The following is a 21,432-nucleotide window of genomic DNA, read 5'->3' on the forward strand; positions in this document are numbered from 1 at the left end:
GCATGGCTCTTAATATAGCAGGGTTTTCTAACGTTGGTCTGCTTTCTTCGAGGCACTGAGCGGTAAGATCAGGTATTTGCTTTCACCTGGGGAAGGACAGCATAGCCATCTTTCTTTGGGCACCCACTCAGCTCGCAGTAGAATTGGAGTATATGGCAGCACTGTAGATAGTTACAGTGTAAAATAAAAAAAATAATTCTTACCTGATATTAAGTTAAGCAAAGAGAAAGACAACCCCTGTGATTTGGCATTTTAAATGTGCAATTATTACTTTCAATAATAACAATTAATAATAATAATAATAATCATAATGGGGCAGCGTCCTTGTAAGGGACTAGAAACTTGTCTCAACATTGTCGGCAGAATGGCTTGACTACCACCACGACGGCAACTGAGGAAGTTCTACCCAACAGGAACATATATATCTATATCTTCTTGTCTCGGAGCATGTAGGCCCAGTCCTCTGCACATGCACCTGGCCCCAGGGTCATCTTACAACATATGGGAGGGCGGCTTGCACCCCCTGGAACCCTCTGGAACCGTTGAGCACCCCCTAGTGAGATATTGCGCATGCGCCCCACTGCCGAGTGGGAGGTGTGGCTATGTTAAACAGCTCATTGACTGTGCAGCGGGACAATGCTATAAAAGGCGGAACCAGCAGAGACCAGTTGGAACGTTCCCCTACCGGACGGAAGATACATCGGACTGACGGGACACCGCAGATCCGTGGTGGTAGCTATTGCAGCTCTCTCTTTTTCCTTTTTTCCTCTTTCTCTCCTTTTCTCCTGCATACCTGTTGGCAGCCAAATAAAGTGACTTCGCACTTGACTCCGTTCTGAGTCTTAATTCTGTTCCCGAGAATACAACAAACCTGGTCATGATAACGCATCCAATTGAACATCACTCAGAAGTTAAGCCCAGCCGCCCCTAGCCACCCAGGATTATTTGAGGTTTGTTAGAAAGCAAGGGGGCTCAACTTCTGCCAAATTGTGCAACCCAACAGTGGATCATGACAGTCCTCTAGTGGTTAAAGCACTGGACATGGAGTTATGATCCCAGCAGTTCACACTTCACTCTGCAGATAAGTTCTGTGTAGCCCTTGGCAGCTCACATCAGATGAGTTCCATAAAACCACTGAGGTGACCAAAGTGCCTTTACTCAAAAGGAATTAGGAACTAAATGAGCCCAGGGTGCCCAAATATTTACAGAAACGGGTCCCAGCCAACACTTACTGCTGCCCTATTTGCAATGTTTAGGACTTTTTAGGACCTTTTTTTTCCTTTAAGAAGTCATGAAGACACAGAGATGCCTCCCAACACTAGCAAACCACTGCCACAAGGACAGTACAGGCAAGATATTGAAAAGGGCATGAACAACCCTTGACCACATGGGGCCACATGGAAAAGCTGCTGAGGCCCACAATGCAGAATACGCTAGCTTTGCTTCTCAAATTTTTCATTTAAAAAAATTACATCAAGTCACTCACTGTGAAGACTCATGAAGTCAGCTTGATACACGCACATCCTGGAATACGGGGGTCTAGGGGATCCAGCACATCATAGGATCAAAAATATTGAATACACAGGCTCCATGGAACTTTAGTGCCTCCTTTTACTATAAACTTACTGTATTATCAACATCTTTAGACTGGAGTGGTAACAAAGGAAGAGTTTTTTGGTTCCGTATGCAAATCACGCTGTTCCTTCAGTTGAAAATGGTTCATGAAATAATTTGTTAGACTACCTTTTAAACTTGCTTGAAAACACCGTCCCAAAGCCAAGGAAGGTCTGTTGTGAGATTTGAGTTATGCTGCCAGACAGTTTTACACCACAGAGCAGGTGCACTACAAAAGATTTGTTTAAGTTTGATTAAGTGAGGCTTTCTGTATTTTCACCCAGAAAAGTGATATTCCATAAAAAGACCAGCTAGATACAGTTCTTACGAAGATTTAAAGATCAAATATACTGAAGTAAGCCATTATCAGAGAGTTCCAAATTAGTTTGGTTATAACAAGGTGAGTAGCTCAGGGATTTTTAAGACCTCCTGTATATAATGTTTTGAATTATGCCAAGTACACTTCTGAAAGTATAGCTAATTTCTGCTTTAGCCCGGACTTAAGTGACTGGATCCTGAACACATTACACCAGATTAGGTTGATTAAAAATATTGTAATTAATAGACTAGATAAATACGTAACCAAATTAATCTCATTCAAAGCTTGTAACACACTAAAACAATAGCATGTAACACAAACACAGTCTGAAAACAGAAGGGATATAAATTATTTTAATCAAACCCCTCTGCTAGGAAAATGGCATCCAGCGAATATAATAAATATTTTCAGCTCATTGCAAACTTGGTGGATTTCCAAGCAATAATGATTGTGATACATGGAAACGTGTTACTAGGGAACTTGATGAAATGCTATAGTTGAGAGAAAATTTTTGGCCTAGTGGGAGTTCTGGAATTTCTCAGAGTATTGCATATTTCTGTCTACATTTCAGCCAAAACCAGCAGGCCAGCCTTCAACATTAAATGTTTCTCCAGCCTCTACAATGGAGACAGAAAACCTAATCACATTTTAATTGAGCCAAATCAGACTTCCAAATTCAACACACTTCCAAGAGATATTTCCTCCAGTTAAAATATAAAACTGTTAAGCCCTTCTGCAATAAGCAGGTAACTTAGAACTAAAGACAGATTGGAGGGTTTAAATAGGACCATGCACACAGATGAAAACACATCTTCTAATACTGTTACCATAAAGAGGATAATTGGTATTGCCTTCTCTTCAAGACACTGGATTTTCCTCTCCAAGATTATGCAACATATCAAAACAGCTGGGTTTCCCATTAGCTTATTGTAAACACTGGTCATTTTTCCCATTACCATGTTTTTTCAGACTCTTCCCTGTGGAGAGATGGTGGTGAGATTGCCACAGGGCCAGAGAGATGATTTACTGGAAGAAAGCTAGGCTGGCTTTTTTGCAATTACATTACATAATGACATGGACCAAGAAATGGCTCATGACAAGATTTACACACCAGCTCAACGTTTGTTAAACTGAACATTTTGGGTTTTTAATTGCAGAGCATGTGATTTGTTGTAAATGCATTAAAAGTTTAAATAACTTAATTTGAATAATATGCCTTTCATGTTATTCTACTTATTCAATAGACCTGCAATGTATCTGTTATGAAGTGATGCTAATCAAAGACAGCACGCTTCTGACAGGCTCCATCCTATAAACTTCTGACTGCTCCAGCCATAACACATACAAAGACATTTTTGACTCTCGATGCACAGATCATCTCACTGACCTGAGGAACAAGGAACACTTTCTGCAGAGTGGGTTTTAAGTGAGTCGCTGGAAGTAGTACATTTGCTTCAACATGATGTAACTAAGTCTCCCAAACTCAAAATCAAACTGGACTGAACTTTCCCTTGTACAATGCCAGGAGGGAAACCTGCCTAAAGCCAGCCATGTTAACTCCTGGCAGAGTCACTGTAAGCATGCATCTTGCTTGCACACTCAAAGAACTAGCTGTTTCCATCATAAGAGGATGCCAGTGCTGTAGATGCCACTCCTGAGCGGTACACCGAGACCCAGCAATTTCCCAAGACTGAATGGTTTAGTGGCCTACAAATTCATTTAGCAACACCCCTCACACCCCCACCCCCAAAATTTTTAACACCTCATGCAGCACCAAAAGATCTTGGGTTTTTTTCTCAGGCTTAAGTAGTAAAAATGACAAGAGATATAAAGGTAGCAATAATCATTATTGACATTTAGAACATATATTTCAAAAATCATACGCTGTCAAAAAGCTCAAATGCAGAAACACTGACGATAAAGAACCACCCCCCAATTATCTCTATTACTAGAAGGAACAAGTGTGTTTTTGTCCAAGAGTAAGTAATTGTTTATAAGTCTGACACAGTGACCACAAACCCAATTCAGATTCTGATGAACACTTCTATTAATTTTTCTAGGACTGTTATAAAACATCATTAAAAAGAGGAAAAATGTGATCCTCTGCTCATTAACTAATGTAAACATGCCCTTGTAGATAGCAGGTTACTTTAGGACTCCTAACTTTTCCCTCAACTGCTTTGACAAAAGTTGAGAGGGAATTTATTTCCCTGATCATCATATGACTAAGTTTAAAGGAAATCTATCTTTTTTTTTTTAAGCAAAGCATTGCTATTTCCTCTATGGAAATGGAAACACTAAATCATACATTTTTCTCATACACCATATTTTTAAAGCTCTGCATTCTTTCACATTTCAAGTTCAAATGTTCCCACAAATAAAGCTTATTATAAAAGCATTCAACTCTTAAAGCACTCCCACCTCCAGTAACCAGTCAAACCAAGACACACCAGTTTTATGTGTAGCCTTGTTCATCCAAAATAAATAACTTGGTCTGTTCACTGGAGATTTATCATCTTAATGTGCTCATTTCATTGTTGGCCTTGGCAGAGATGTGCAGGTTTAGAATGAAAGATAAGAAAAATTGACAAACCTTAAATCCCAGTGTTACAAAATTCTATTAGGTAACAGATGGAAAAGATAATTAGCCTGCAACTCAACCATCACACACTTAATTAGGAGCCCTACTCCTATCAGACACATTCTCTCAGAGATTTTATTTTTATGACAATAATGGCTATTGTTTTCCACCACAGGTCTTTGAAATGGCAAAAAACAAGGCAAGCTCTTGAAGTCTGGAGAAGAAAAAACCCTATATTCTTCTCTAAATTCAGTGGTTTGCTTACATGTTAATAACTTATGGCCATAAGCTAGCCCTGGGATTGCTGTGCAGGAGGTTATCTTGGTGACAAAAAGAGCTTCCTAGTCAGCCTCTCTTTGCAAGGGAGGAGGAGTTACACAATCCTTGGTGGCAGCAGAAACCTGTTAAACAGTCATCATGCAGTGCAAAATAAATATTTGTACACAATGACAGTTCCTCTTTAACTTCCATGCAGTCAAATTTTAACTAGAGTCTTGCTACCTCTGCTTCCATTTGTAAAGAAATGCTGAAAAAGTCTTGTGCATCTTGGTAATCTGCTACACAGCTCTCCACTTAATGAGAAAATATTCAAAAGTAAGTGTAAAAAGATAAAATATCTTTTAGCACTAAAATGGTTTGTTGAAATTTGTGCATTATTTATTTACATAGGTCAGACCAGTTTTCCTCTGAAAGACTCTGGAGAAAAAAAATTAATTTCTATAATTTGTGGCCTCACTCTCCCTCGATGAGTTATTCATTGACAAAACCTTGCCAGCTGTCAGATTCAAACTCCACAGCCCCTGCAACGTCAATATCTTCGTCTATCATTTTTGCAATAATCAATATTACTAGTTATATTTTCACTCAATTTATAAACAGTTAAAGATTAATAATTATATCTTCTGCAAGAATTGTGTGCTGATTTATTCATATAACATACAGATTATGTGCAGAAGAACCCAGTTAAAGCAGAGCAGAGTACCACGTCTAGTAACACACAGGAACTTCCAAAGAGAAACTTCCACATATAGTATTCTCCCATTTATGTATTAAGTCATCAAAAATGACCTGACTTCTGGTTGATGACACAGAGGTTGCATCCTCCCATCTTCCACTGAAGAACAGCTTCAATGCCGCCCATATAGAGTGCAAAAGAAAAGCAAACCACTTCCACAGAAGCAGGGGAAGTATCATTATGAAAGCAGCATACTTTTTCAGATCTACAATTTTATCTTCAATGGAATTCTTCCAAATAGTCAAAGGAAGAACTGAGCCAGCCCTTTGATTTGCAAAATCTTTTCCACCCCCTTTTAAGTAGATGAACTGCAAAACAGCTACAGCAGAGGAAGAAAGAGATGAAATACAACCAGAGCCCTAAGTGTTAGATACACCAGAAGTCCAGTTTGATAAACTTGAGCTACCGCCATCAACAGAAGGGAAAGATTAAAAACAAACAAAAAATTTAGAACATTTCTAAGCATTTGAACAATCAACTTCAACTCTAAAATAAGCTTCACTAGCTGCCAGTCTCTGGGTCTTCCCTCTGTGGAGGACTATTGACTTTCCACCTCTACACAGCATTGATTAGCAGTCACAGGTCAAAGGTGAGCAACAGTATTATTCTTCCCCCAGAGGTGAACTACCATCAAAACGTATCTGTCTGGATATTACTCCTGCTTCAAACCTTGAACTGTTCCTGTTGACTAAAATGACCCCATGATTTCCTGTATGCTCATTTAAAACACTGCTGAGCATTATAAAAGGAAGCCTACTTCCACATTTCCAAATGTCCTCCAGTGAGCTGTATTCCATGTCCCCAACAGGATGCCATCCACTTCCCAAATGCCGTAGGCTACTCCTCTCACACGCTGCGAGCCCAGCCTAAGGAGAAAGTGTATGTGCATTTTGTAGGGATGGTAACATCACCCCAGTGTGGAAGAAGTCTGCATCTCAAATACAACATTTTACTGAGACATGCTTAAAAGACTAAATTTCCCACACTCTGTAAAATTTCAAGGTCTTTGAATGTGCCTCAAGAAAAAAAGAAACAAGTAGTGCATCTCTGTTGTTACCATTATTGATTTCACCACAACACGGTAGTTGGTTGAGTTGTAGGGTTTTTTCCCTAGCAATACCTCGGTGGTGGAAACTAAACCAAATCCAACCTTCTAAAATGTCTTTGTTGTAGAAATGCCCAATTAGTCAGGCCCAACGTCATTAGCACTGACTTGACAGTTCTTTATAGGTTTATATTGTCCACATCTAAGCTGAAATATTCCTTGTCCTTAGCTGGGAAAGGACTTGTATGTGAACTAAAGCTTACAAACTGCATTTCTTAACAACCACCACCATCTCCTGCACCCCTCTCCCCCAATCTTTTTTTCTCTTTTTTGATAAAACTGACCTTAATAACAAACCATTCAGGTTGCAGTGCACCAAATGTACTTGTTTTAGACTACATTAGGTGGGGCCTAAGTAAGGATTGGTCATCTCTATGCAAAAATAAAAGGTTAGTCTTTGGTTTTATCTGTACCCTGAGAATGTGTCATTTAAATTTCCTCAAATTATTTGCTTAAGAGAATGAAAGGGTGACACCATGTATAATTCTCTAGCTGTAAACATGAAGATGGTCATGCTACAACACAGGAACCCTTGGTTTTAATTGCAACATTTGTGAAAAAACAGCTTGCCAGTTTTAATAAGGAGGAATGTAAAAAAAAAAAAAAAAAGATGGCAATTGTTTTGAATGCAGTTTATTGTATTCTTCATTTGGTGACTCAGCTTTATTATTCAAGCTGTGTAGACCCATTACATCAAGAGCCTCAGGTATTTAAAAATAAGATAGAATTACTGCAACTACACTGTGAAGAACAAATATCTAGTATAGCTTGTTAACTTTCAGACATACTTATTTACTTTTCTGAGGTCAAAATAAGGTAACTTTTGAATTCTTAATATTGTTCTCAAGCAAATGCAGTCAGCTTTGAAAAAACACGTCTGCAGTTCATCAGCACTGCTGCTGCAACACCTCATGAAACCCTTTAATTCAATTGGTGTGCTGGTATGGAAAGCTACACATTTATACTGCAACTCTCACCTTCCACACTCCTGCTTTGCATATGCTCTTGGTCTGTGCAAACATTTTCATGAGCAGATGGAATGAAGAAAACAAGCAGCATCGAAATGAAAAGGCTAATGGTTATTTGTGCTACCTCTTCCTCTATAAACCAGGAATTTCTAATAAAATGAGGCTACCTAGCCTTTCTTTTTGAAAATCCAGTAAAACATCTTAATTGCTACTTCAGACAGTTCACTATTTCTTAAAGTACTGTTACTGAACAGTTGTTAACCATCATTATTTCCATATTGCAGTGTACTCAATTTTTGATTTACACTAACATATGAGATTACAACTTTAGAGTACATTCACTACACTCAACGTTATTCAATGAGCTGTAGCATTCCGAGTGATTGCTACGCTGCTTGCTGGTCTGTAAGAAAATGTCTGTCTAGAAATACTGTATAAATACCAGATTAATTCACAAAATAACCAGTGAGGTAGTCTGATGTATCAGTACAGTAGGAGACTCATCTTTACGGCTGCTGATCCATTCTGACCATTATTTAAGATAACACAGAACTCAAATTCCATGGGTGGCATAACATGGGCACAAATGGATATAGGAAAAAACTGATCTATGCAAAATAGCCTGCTTTTGTGACTAAGTCACAAAGATTCTTTGCATACGGAGTGGAGAAGTGGGCCTTGCACTGCTTGCCATGCAAAATTTAGTAGACGTTGGTCTCCTGCTGCAGCACTTTAGGAGATGTACTATAACTTCATCAACGATCAAGTCCTTTTTGTATAGCCATGCACAGATCCTCAACACATATACATATAGCATGCTATAATTGCTACTGACACACAGCTTCTGTGAGAAGGCAAGAATTCTGGAAAGAATTTTAAAATAGCATTAAATCAAGCTTTGCTCTTCATTCGTGTCTTATGGCTTAGCAAACTATACATTCAGAAAAATGTAATCTCTCTTTACACAGCTTTTTTTTTTCCCCACAGCATATGTTTCTTTGAACTAGCTAACCAGCATAGAAATACCTTTCATATTTTTATTAACTAAATGAAACCAGACTACAGAGTATTTAGTAACTTTTGGATTTTTATCATAACATAGAGAAAATTATCCCTAGCAGCAAATATAGCTGATGAAGCATTAGGAGTTATATGGAGTTGTGTTCATAGTAACAGTTAGATACAGTTTTCAAAATAATTTAACAGCATATGGTCTTGTATCTAATCCCAACTAACAGTGTAAAATCTTGATGGACCATGGGACCTCTACAGCTCTATCACTCACCAGTTTTGTTTCAATATCCTACTCCCTAAAGAGTATGTGAATGCAAGCTAGAGAAAATACAAAATACCTCTCTTGCCTTTTAATGTAGCCACTGCACATTGACTTGCTTTTCTGTCATAATACAGTTTTACTGTGTTATTTGTAAAACTTTTGCTTAATTAAGGATTAAGTAAAACATGCATCTATTCTACAGATCAGTGAAAGAGTCTGAAACACGCCAGGTGTTTCCAAAGTGCTAATAGCATTAAAAACATAACTGGGAACTCTTAAAGCTTTCTAACACTATCAACAGGAAATAGAAGAAATCACAAGGAAAGCTGGCTTGAGATACTTTGGTTGGTTTGTATATCATTTATTTGAGTTACAGTGAAGTCTTACTTTGCTGTCTTACAACTTGATGTGTTTAAGTCAGTGTATATATATAAGACATGGAGAAATTGGAGGGAATCAGCTGGGAAGTAAATCTGGGGTGATTTTCCCTCCAGAAATCAAAACATGGCTGTCTTACTATGGCTTCCATCCAAAACTGCATCTTTGTGACACCACGTTTACACCTAGAAACTAACAGAAAGAGACAAAAGATTAGCATAATTTACAGAGCTGCTGATATTGCACACTAGAAAGAACGAAAGCCCCAAGTCTGGTTTTTCTCCATCTCAGGCTTCTTTGTTTTTATACAGTCTCACCTGTTTCTACCATCTAAAATAGTTCTTTGATTTTCAGTACTTATTGGCTGCCAATTCTGTTCAATAGCATGACATCTAGCTCTCGTCTGGCTTTATAATCTCATCACAGAATATTTCTTTGAGCTGTGAGTACATCTAATATCTGTGTGTGGAATTTTGTTCTCTGATCTTAACATGGTATCAATAGCTTTAAGTGTGTTATTTAATTGCATGCCTAATTAAAAAACTTTGAAGGATTTTCTCATAGTTTCTGTGACGTGTAGCACTGTTCATATAAAGTTGCCAAGAAGTTTGGGGGTTTGGGTTTGTTTTGTTTAATTAACAAAAGGCAACTTTGAGAAACAGTAGCCAAGATAAAGACAATTAAGCTCAGAATCAATTTCGGAGACAGCTTACCATGAAGCTGAAACTAATCCAGAAAAGGCTAATTTCATCAATATTTCTGTCTGCAACTTCCAATAGTCTAAGCACTTCCCCTAATAGTATTTTAGGAAATTCTTATAAATTCAATTAAAAGATATAGATGGCAATAAGCAAAATATTGTGCAATCTCACAGGGCCACCTGAAAATGGACACAAGATATTACTGAGATCAGAACTGGATGCCTGGTGTTCAGAGGTGTTATCAAACAGCCTTTCTTACAGACTGCCGCTGGAGCTGCCCCTGGCAGCCAGGCACCATTTGCAACACTCCTTGGCGTGCCTGAGCTACAGCCTGTGCTCAAGCTCTCCATTAGACTGTAGGTGAGCTGTTGCCATTGCTTATGAGGCCATTTTTAAAACTCTTCTTATAGAATCTGTATGAATCAACACTTGTTGGTTTGTTTTTTTTTTTTAAAGAGCACTCAAATCTCACAATGTTCAAATAATTACATCTTAATTGTTCTGGAAAAAGTAAATAAATAGGAATTAGAATCTTCAGAACCACTTACCTGCTTCAGAACTTCACCCTCTTGCTTATGGCCACCGAGCAGCAAGGAGGGCTGCATCTTCCTCTGCTAAGCTAAAACAGTGCTACTGTGAAACTGAGAATGATTACAGCAATTGCACCACACCACCTGCAGCTATGCCTTTTTCCCTCTCTGCTTTCCATTAATCTGTACTTCTGTGATTATCACAGGATGTATAGTCTTGGCAAAGAGTAACTTATCTAACTTACAATAATACTCCAAGACAATTATCATATTTTTGGACATCCCATACACAAAAACAAAAACCCAGCCCCCCACCCCCCAGAAAAAAACCCAACCCAACCCAAACCACTTCTGATATTTGTCAACTTGTTTTGATTTGTAAAGGAATCAAACTAAAACCTGATTCTCTTTCCATCCTTGAACAAGCTATTATGATTTACTTTTACTCAGGCAGCAATCAAACATCTCTTTCTGATCTGGAACCTTACTGAGCTGCTTATCCTAAAACAAAATGCCAGCAGAAGGTGCTGTGTATACCTGCCACTCACTTAGATCCTCAGGTACACATGCAGGATCTGCCTCGACACATTCATTTCTAAAAATCTCATCCGCTAAACAAGATCCAAACTCTAATGTAGCCACAGACCAAAACAAGTAAGCACAAATTCCATGAAGTCCTTATGCTGACCATTTCTAAGTAGCTGGAGGCCTCTGTAAAGTAAAAATCAGCGGGAACGACACCGCAGCTGAAGAACAACACCCGCACAGAGAAAGTCCTGGTCACCTGCACAAAAACGCAGAATGTTCTTGGTGACAGTTTTGGTGGATAGTTGTTGCAGGGAACAGAATCACAGAATCACGGGTTGGAAGGGACCTCAGGGATCACCTAGTCCAACTTTTCTAGGAAGAGCACAGTCTAGACAAGATGGCCCAGCACCCTGTCCAGACGACTCTTAAAGGTGTCCAATGTGGCAAGTCAACCACTTCCCTGGGGAGATTATTCCAATGGTTGACGGTTCTCACTGTGAAAAATTTCCCTCTCAAAGTAGCAAAGAATGAAAAGAGACAGAAGTTAGCATACAATATATGGAAGAAGCAATATGCTGATACCTACATACACCAGGAAAGATTCTACTTGATTCATACAGAAAGCAAAGGGGCTTTTGCTGGCTGCAGCTCCAACGTCACATGCAAGGGAAGTAGAGAGCAGGCTGCAGCTTTTTGTTTTGGAAATTTTCAGTCTCCTTGCCTAATCTCTGCTATAGACCTGAATAGACCTTAAGTCTATTTTGCTTTCTTCTGTACCTGTAGCAAATACAAGGGCAAAAAGTCACAGAACAAATGACAAGCTTTTGGCTAACAGGATTAATTACAATCTTAGGTGTCAAAAGTGAAAGAAAGGAGACACCTCTCTGCTCTTACAAAGCACTGCAATCTGTTGTAACTCTACTAAGGACTAAATTTAAGACACTGTAAAAAAAGATGCATTATTTTAGGTTGGCCTTGACTATATATACTTTTTTCCTTTTTCTCTTTTTTTTTAAACACATAAATCAAACATGCATTTCCAGAATAAAGATAATCAGTTCCAGCCAAGCTCAAAGGATGTCTACTCTCAACTGCAAAATAAGACAAGGGTTTGGAACTTATTAGTGAAATATACAACTAGCCTTATATCTGACAACAAATTGTTTACCTAATTATCTGTAATGTTACTTTTGAAGGAAGAAATTATTTATGGAAGTGTGCCATGGCTCCACAAATCACTGCACTGGCAAGATGTAATATTGCAGAACTGGTAACAGAAGATGTGCCTAACATTACTGGCAGTCTTTTTATAATTTTTATACTTAATTCATCTCCAACCAGAAGTTTAATCTCAGGTAAACTGTAGGGAGGGAGGTCAGAACTACGCCAGGCTGGTAACTCAGAACCACAGCCCCACCACAATAATCTCCTATGCCTAGTCAATCTTTTCAATCAAAACAGCATTTTTGTCTTACCACAGTATTCTAACTTTATTGTCAGGAAGTCAGTGCTATGTGCAGCACATAGCATTCCTGCACACTAAAAAGGCTGTAGGAAAGCACGGCAGGAGTTCTTTGCTTTGTCCTAAGGATCTACAGGTTGGTACTGTACTTGTACTGAGTCAGGCACTGAGCAAAACAAAACTCCTGTTCTCACTCCACGGTAAGCCTAGGAGAGAATCAGGCCTAATACTACAAATTAGTCCTTCATACAGCTTACTGAAATATCATCTCTTTTTAGGAGAAATTAATTCTTTTGACCTGTGGTAAAAAGTGACTGGCTGTAGCAAAACAGCCTGCATAAAGGATAAGATAAAGAAGGGAAAATTGAACGAGCACTGGATGCTAAATCTAAGAGATTACGAAAAGCATCAGGATCAAGGAAAGACTAACAATCTGGAAGTCACACCTATCTAAAGTCTAACCTAAAGGCTGGCACATACTGAACAATTTGCAGGCTCACCTCTAGAACGGCTGGGGAATACAGAACCCGTGCTAAATCGAAGGCAAGTTCAGGACACAGCATCACTTGGTCCTTTATTATTGCTTCTGATATGCTCTGCATTTCAGAATCAACCAGGGGGTAATGAGGAAGATCATCTACCACTGGGCAAAGACAGCAAGTGAATTTTCTCCTTTGCCAAGGGATGGTAGTTTTCTTGAAAGAAGAATGTTTTCAATTATTCAAAAACTGGCATAACACAAGAGTCTAGACCCTGCAGCTTTCTGAACTTCACAAGCTCCTTCAGCTCCTGGCAGCACAGTGTGAGCAAAGTCTAGATCCAAGATTACTAACTTCATAACTTCTGGATTTGTCAGACACTGTTCTCCCCAAAGCAGCTATGTTGCACGTACAGTACGTATAGTACAATTTGTGAAGTACAAGAGATTCTTAAGTGTCACTTCAGAGACCACAAAAAACCATATGCAGCCAGCACTGAAAAGAATTGTGTGCCTTGTTGTATGTGCAAGAGGAGGCAGAAACACTGCTGAACAACTTAACTTACTCTGGTAGCAGGACCAGAAGGTACCAGGGAACGGTTTCAAGGTCATTAGGTTCCTCAAGCTGTGAGGAGCAGCAAAGAGTAGGGAACCTGTGAGCATGGACATTCGTTATTCACCAAACAGAAGCACAACCTGCCCCAATAAGCTGTCTACCAATTAATTTTTGTCATTTTTTTTAATTTAAAATTTTTTTTTAATCATGGCTGTCTGACTACAGCATTTTTCAAATTCTTCCTTGTACTCATGATACAAGTCTGGGACTTGACAATGCATGGTGTTAAAAAAAACATCAAAGTCAAACAAACAAACACAGTCATACCTTCAGTGTGAAAGAGATTGATATTACCACTTAAAGCAAAAATTTAGTCAGTCTAAGACTATGACCAGAACACCCAGTGTTTTTAATTCCAAGTTCTATACTGTATGTCAACTGCCAGAGAGTTAAGAGGGGCTGGAGCTCAACACACCAACTGTCAAATCAAACAGGTGAAAATACCAACTCCTCAGTTTAATTTTTAATAAATTTCACACATAGATGGCTAGCAAGAAATGCATGTTCGTACATTAATTATAATCTACTGAACAATCCTCACTATTTCCTTCTTAAGTAACTTGAGTCAAATCTAATGTCTTATTATGAAAGACAACACCTGCTAGGTCTTTCTTCAAGACAGTACTTTGGTTGTAAGATAGGGCATCAGTTCTGAAATGCTCCTTCCTATTACAGGAGTATTCTATACTTAGAACTGGAAAAAAAAACCCCAGACAAAACAAACAACACTGCACACTTTTTTCCCCATAAAATTTGCGACTACATGGCATTCTCCTAGCAGACTTACACAGGTCTTTGCATTCCACAAAACTTTTTGCCAAAGCTAAAAATTTTGTTGGTGGTAGATCAAGGTAAGGTTTTCATGATGAAATTTTCAGTGAACTTGCCTAATGATTACAGTGTATTAAGTATGAATCATATCTGTGGTCTAAATTCAACTTAGAAACAGTTTCACAACTTCTTTTTGAAAAACAGTACAATTTATCTTGCACCACTTTCTTAATGTGTAGAAATTAATCTTTTTGGTTTTAACAACCAAGTCAAACGTTACTCTAAATAAAAATTCTTGAAAAATATGAAGGAGTTCTCTGTTTACCAATTCCAACGTTATAAATTAACACTGAAAATGCAATCAATATGTCCGTTGCTTAACAATCAGAAATTTAGTTCTCTTTGAAGAGATATTAGTTTATAAAAGACCTCTAACAAACTGATGTAGGCTTAACAGAAGCTTAGCTTGTAACAATAAAATACTTAAAATAGGAGCTACGATATAGGTAATGGAACATAACGTGGAATTGGAAAGTGACTAACTCCTGACTACATCTTAAAAAGTATTTGGATACAAAACTTCCAAGCTCTCTTTAAGAGGTCAATACGTTAACTCTCAGCGAAGTCATCTGCTGTTGACGAACGTTATAATATTCACCCTTATGACTCACTGCAGTTTCAGTTACATTTTAAGTCTGAAAACCACATCTTCTTGTCTTTTCAATAAACTCTTCCATTCAAAGTTTCTGATAGCCAAGATACACGTGAAGTGAAAAGAAAAGTCAATCAGCATTGTTCAGCATCATTTTAATCTCCACAGAGGGAAAATTATATAAACACGTTAACACAAAGAGAAAGCATTTTGGAAAAAACTATATGATACTATGACAGGGTTTTAGTTTATAGAAATGTAATTTATAATTCTATAAAAATTATATGAAAAGAATTACAACATCTTTCAGTAACATCAGACAGTATAAAAAAAATAAATCTCAACATTAGTTGTACTCTGATGGTCCTTCTAGTAAGAGATTTAAAAGTGCTTTTTAATAACAGTGTTGCAACTCGAGATTAGTGCAATATGTCAAACCTGTTTTAAAGCAGATATTTATAGCAATTGTGCAAGTCCTTGCAATTAACAAACCCCATCAATCTAAAAATTAACACTAAGTGAGGTAAGTATTCTAATTAGAATTAAACATTCCTTAAATAGCTTAAACACCAATTTTACTACAAGGAAAATACTGGTTTTCCTTCATAGAAAGGCTCAAACCTAAACATAACATGAAACTTGTACTACAGATCAGTGAATACTTGGAGGATAAAAAAGCTCTTGAAAAATATACAGTTTAGTATGTTTACGAACCAATGCTACAAACAGTACCTAATGCAAAATATACCAACTTAATAAAACCAAACTTTACAGTTAGTGTACTGAATTTACTTTTGAATATACTATTTTGTTCCCAAATCCTCCTAGAAGCTCCCATATAAAGTTAGCACTTTAACTTAATGTAGAAGTTGCACTGTATTTTTATCTGTAAATACGAACAATTTGGTTACCAACTATGACTGCAACTATGAGTACAGTACTCTCTGACCAAGGGAAAAATATAGCACTAGTTGGGGAGGGAGGGAAAAAATATCTAAGTTTACTTTCACTGTTTTATACATGACAAGCTGGCAATAATAAAAGATACCCTATATTTCTAGATAATATTTTCTGCAAGAACTCTCAAAACTCTAAAGTTAGTTTTCATTTTATTGTAGTTTCTTTACTCTGTATTTACGATGCATAGCAAATATTGCCTTTTATATGCAGGTCTCATTAAGGGAGGCAAAAACCATAGTGTTAATGCTGAAGCCTTATGGCTCATTTGCATATGGAAACAAAGGCATTTCATATTTTATTCCTCAAGGTGTTTGTAAGTAGGATTTCAGTCAGTATCAACAACACGAGTAAAATACAAATTAATGAACTTTCATTCTAATAGGCTATGGCTTAAAAGCCTACCAACGGAACTGATTTTTATACTATTGCACTTAACTTTAGTATTAAACTGACAGCTGAAGCCTGCACAGAACTCTTTTTATAACAACATTTCAATAAAAAAGCAATAAATAAAATGCAATATTAAAAAAAAAAGTGCAGTAGGTTTAGTCCATATTTCTCCTACCAGTCTGAACTGCATCACCTGGAATAGGTCTGGGACAGTTTTTGGACACCAGCTGCATAGTTCTTTCAACATAAGACTACCCATAACAATAAGAGAAGCAATTAAAGCTTTCTACAGTAATATTATAAACTGAAAGACAGTACCCATGAGTACGTGTCTCAATTAGCTTAAATGGATTTGTTGCCTTTGCTCAAGATAGCTTCAGGAGTTAGACAGAGTTATTCTGTGACTGCATATTATCCTACTGTGTTATTTTACAGGCAAGTTGAGTATTTTTTTTATTTGTTATATTAACCCTGATCCCTCACAATGATGTGGAGACTTCCTGCTCCTAAACCAGGAAGTTGTTCCCTAAAATTTAGTAGCTTGTCATTGCAGTGACAAGTTGGTTAAGTCTTTAGTAGTGTCTCTAATCATGTTTTCTACCTTGGGATTTTCAGCTCCACTGCTTGCTAGCTCCTTGTCAATAAGCCCCAGGCTGTGCAAATTGAGGATGGAATCGGCAATAATCCGTGCTGTCCTCTTCTGGTAGCCTCCAGACGTCACCATCAGGATTGGGATTCTGCGGCTTCTGGCAGCCTTGAACACAATTTCATCTCTCTTCACAATTCCCTGCAAGTTTACAATAGTTACACCAAAAAAAAAGAAAAAACTTATACAAACATGACATTTTAGTAGTAGCCTATGACTTACAGATTTATAGTATAAGCCCCGCATTTTACAATATGAATTAAAAATTCATTTAGAAGTCCTGTTAGCAGGTTTACATGCATAATCATTAAAAAATAAAAAGGAAAAACAGCAAATCAAAAATTTTATTCGCTGTGCCCTCTAGAATTCTTCAGTAGAAATTCCGAGAAGAATTCCTGCTCAAAGGCCATAAAGTCTAAACTGGCTACAAAATTTAGAAATGTTCACCCTATTTTACAGGTGAGTGTTGTGGTTCAGCCTCAGTCAGCAACTAAACACCACGCAGCTGCTCACCCACTCCCCCCACCCCTGTGGAATGGGGAAGAGAATCGGGAGAGCAAAAGCAAAAGGAAAAAAAAACTTGTGGGTTGAGATAAGAACAGTTTAATAATTAAAATAAGACAATAATGATTATTATAGTAATAACAATAATGATAATAAAAGGGAAAAGGGAAAAAGGGAAAAACCAGAAACACAAACTATACAGCCGCTCACCACCCGCTGACTGACACTGCTCGTCCCTGAGCCGTGATTGCTGCTTCCCTCCCCCGGCCAGCTCCTCCCAGTTAACATACTGGGCATGACGTTACATGATATGGAATATCCCTTTGGTCGGTTTGAATCTGCTCTCTTAGCTGTGCTCCCTCCCCTCCTGGCTTCTTGTGCATCCAGCAAAGCATGGGAAGCTAGAAATGTCCTTGACTAGTACAAGCGCTACCCAGCAACAACCAAAACATCTGTGTGTTATCAACACTGTTTTCATGCTAAGTCCAAAGCACAGCACTATGCCAGGTGCAGTGAAGAAAATTAACTCTATCCCAGCTAAAACCATGACAGTGAGGAATTGCAACTAAGATTGTCTGAAGTGCTTTAGTTTGTGCTCAACTTGCATAGCACCCTCTGACAGAAGTTTAGCAACTTCATCAAGATTTCACAAACCTACAGAATCACCAAAAATTCAAATCAGGTTTTACACATTCACAATCACTACATGAATTATTAGCTTACAGTTTCTTTAATAAAAGCTAATACAGAAAGAATCTAAGGCTTAAGAGGGAGTTGCAGAATGTAAGTAATGGTAAATTTGTAGAAAAGAAAATAAACTCTAAATAACATCTTACTAATAGAGAAGGGTATGGAACTTAAAAATAGCAAAGACTGCTGACCAAGAGGTACTGTACTGTCATTGAACCCATACAATAGAAGACTTCGAGTCTCCTGGGTTTCAAATAAGTACACATGGGGAAAAAGAGAGAATTCAGAAATAAGTGAGAACAGAATTAAAATTTACTTTTGTGGAAGAAGTAAAAGCAGAGAGTTCCAGAGATACATAGGAGGCATAAATAATCCATTACAGTTCCTACCAAAAAAAGGACTAACAACATAATAGATAACAGCTTACAATGGACAGCTCAAAATTTATATAACTGCAGAAGTTGGAGAAGGGGAAGGGATTAAAATGCAATCAAATACAAAAAATTAAGGAAGCAGCAGCAAAAGTGTTACAACAAAATGAATATGCACGACAGACTGGTTAGAGGAAGACTGTAAATACACAAAGAAATATTACCCTGCCATTAAAAAACAAAAACCAAAATAAACTAACAAAAAAGCCCCCACACAAACAAACATTAGACCACAAACAAATGGTAAAGGGAAAGAATAAAATTCAAATGTAGCTGAAAAAATATTTTGTAAAACTGTATGACAGTAATGGTTTTTTTATAGTTTGACATGGCCCTGTAAAAGAATAATGGGAGTAAAGAATAATAACTGAAAAATAAGTCAAAGGAAACCGAAGAATTATATTAGGAACAGATCCTTAAAGGAAGTAACAGAATTATAGAATGAGCTGTATGTCCCTTGGAAACCACTGCTAGACGCGGCAAACATTATAGCACACAGGAACTGGAAGCAGTCACTATTCATGGGAGCCTAACTTCCTCATCCTTGCTCCAGCATCTCTAGTGGCTGAGCGTGGAAGAACGGAGGAGAAAATGCACAGGCTTACTCCAGCATTTGCGTGTTAGAAAGAAAGAAAATACATCAAATGAAAATGACAGCCTGATACAATTCCCACTTACAATGAGGGACTTAACTGCTACACCACAAGTTTTCTGGCTATAGCCTCAAGCACCCAGAAACTATGACTCATGGCACTCTGAGGAGGCATAATTTTGAGTAGAATTAACACTGTAGCAAGATTTTAAATTATGAACCAAATCCACAGCTGTAGGACTGAAGACTGGACTAATGAACCTTGAACAGATGACTTATCCAGATTCAATGCCTTCAGTTTCAGCATTTCAAGCTTGGTGAAACGTGCTATTCACACCTAAGCCAACATGATCAGGGAGACAAGAAACCCTGCCCCCAATTCAGAAAACAAAGGCTTGAGCTACAGAAACGTTTTCTCCATCAGGTACCTGAGCCACTGGTTGTGCAGTAAAATGGCATTCTGCCTGTTGTCTCTACTTGTGACCAGAAGAATCATTTCACCTTTCTTTCCCCGTCCCTATGTTTTGTCTCTTTACCTACACAGCACCCAGCAAAGTACAGCAACTGATTTTTCTTGGCAACTAACACTGCTCCTCCTCAAATGGCAGAAAAAAATTTGAAAAAGGTACATCTTAAAGTATTCTCTGTCTGTTGCTAGCTTCCGTGTCTCTTGGTGGCCACTGCTTTCCAAAAAGCTCTGCTCCACCAAATGAGATCTTGCACCTCAGGTCATACTCTCTTCAAGGTCAAAACCAAACAAATGCAAGCCTCTCGGCTCTTCCTTTCTCCTTAGAGACTTTCATGCAACCATGGAAACAAAACCTGGAGATTCAGAGTGGCTCCCAAGCCGTTCCACCTTGGGTCCATTGAGGACTTTGCAGGAAGTCAGAAAGCAATGAAGTAGCTGCTCAGTCACAGAGACTATGAGAATGAGGTAATACATAAGGAAGCCAATAAAACCCAGCAAGGAACTAAAGCTTTGTGCAAAAGGAAGATACATACTGGGGGCAGGTGACAAAAGAAATACATAGCAAAACAGGTTATGTGAGGGTAAAAGAAACAAAGAAAGAAATATTTAGGCAGGAAAAGACAACAAGAGACGTGGTGAAAGAGCAAGGAAGATGCATCTCTAACAGGAAAATGTTCTGGTTTAGTATAAAGTATGCACCTTACCTTCAGCTAACAAACGGCCACAATTCAGTCTCAGGACTGCCTTCAGTATCTAGTGAGGAGTGAAAGTCTGTAGGTATTTTAGTATTATACAAACCTGAGGCGAGATAGCAAGTCCTCCCAATGGATCGCCATCCAGAATATCAGTCCCAGCATTATAAACAATGATGTCAGGTTTTAATTCATTTAATGCTCCTTCCACGTGAGTATGTACCTTCTGAAGATATTCTGTGTCCTCTGTACCCCACTCTAATTCCACTTTGCGTTTTATGGCACCTATAAAAGAAGTTTCAATGTTACTCAATAAACAAGCATGCTTTGAAAGAAAATGCAAGACTTAGGTAAGCAAGAGAAAAAGATAACATTTCTGGAAATTTTGTAAATACACTGCATTTTCACAAAACCTCAAATTAAAGCAAATTATTCAACTACTTGTTTTCCCAGCAAATGTAAGCAAAATGACCTCAAAAAAATTCCACTGAAGAGAGAAAATTAAATGCAGGGAAAATAAAAATATCTCTGAGACAGAAATAGAAAATGTTATTGAAAAGCAGCTGATCTACATGTCCACTTACCAATCCCCGAAGAAATCCCCATAAAGAAAAATATTAACTTAAAAATAACCTAAATAAAGCATAAGGGAAAGAAAACACTGAATTGCTATTGCACAGGAGACAGTTGGGGGAAAACACAAGATAAATATCACTGAGAAATTATGAAGCTGTTTTATTTTTATCACAATGCTCAAAACTTAACAGCAAGGGATCATGATTATATGTGAACTGTGTTATGAACAAGATCCAGCTTTGCCCCAAGCATTTTCAATTTAATGTTCTTACTCTGTAAACCTACCAGAAGAGCAAGTATATATTCTTAATTTAAACCAAATTATTTCTAATGCTTCTAATAAAGCATTAGATGTCGAAGAGAAGGGTTGAGAAGGTAGAGGAAAGAAACCCAAGGTTATGCAGCCTAGCTTTGGGTGCTTTTATGGAGTTATGTGTAACTCCAAATCTGAATTAATCAAATCTGTCAGGGGTGTTTCAAGGTATACC

General features: G+C 37.9%; 1 protein-coding gene across 8 annotated transcripts in view; it reads right to left on the reverse strand.

The window, feature by feature from the left end:
- Positions 1–6,912: 6,912 nt before the first annotated feature.
- HDAC11 (histone deacetylase 11) overlaps positions 6,913–21,432 on the reverse strand; it is a 40,675-nt gene continuing 26,155 nt past the window's right edge. For 5 of the 8 annotated variants that reach the window (XM_075096682.1, XM_075096687.1, XM_075096688.1 and 2 more), the window contains 5 exons: positions 20,475–20,653; positions 16,946–17,131; positions 13,522–13,580; positions 10,506–10,576; positions 6,913–9,448 (listed from right to left, as the gene is read on the reverse strand). In XM_075096682.1, coding sequence (XP_074952783.1) covers positions 10,531–10,576; positions 13,522–13,580; positions 16,946–17,131; positions 20,475–20,653 — 470 coding nt within the window. In that variant the 3' untranslated portion in view covers positions 6,913–9,448; positions 10,506–10,530. Of the gene's footprint in view, positions 9,449–10,505; positions 10,577–10,830; positions 13,609–16,945; positions 17,132–20,474; positions 20,654–21,432 lie in introns of those variants that run through there. The other 3 variants (XR_012661121.1, XM_075096681.1, XM_075096684.1) reach the window with 3 other exon arrangements.

The sequence above is a fragment of the Phalacrocorax aristotelis genome, chromosome 6 (assembly GCF_949628215.1).
Source record: "Phalacrocorax aristotelis chromosome 6, bGulAri2.1, whole genome shotgun sequence".
Lineage (NCBI taxonomy): Eukaryota > Metazoa > Chordata > Aves > Suliformes > Phalacrocoracidae > Phalacrocorax > Phalacrocorax aristotelis.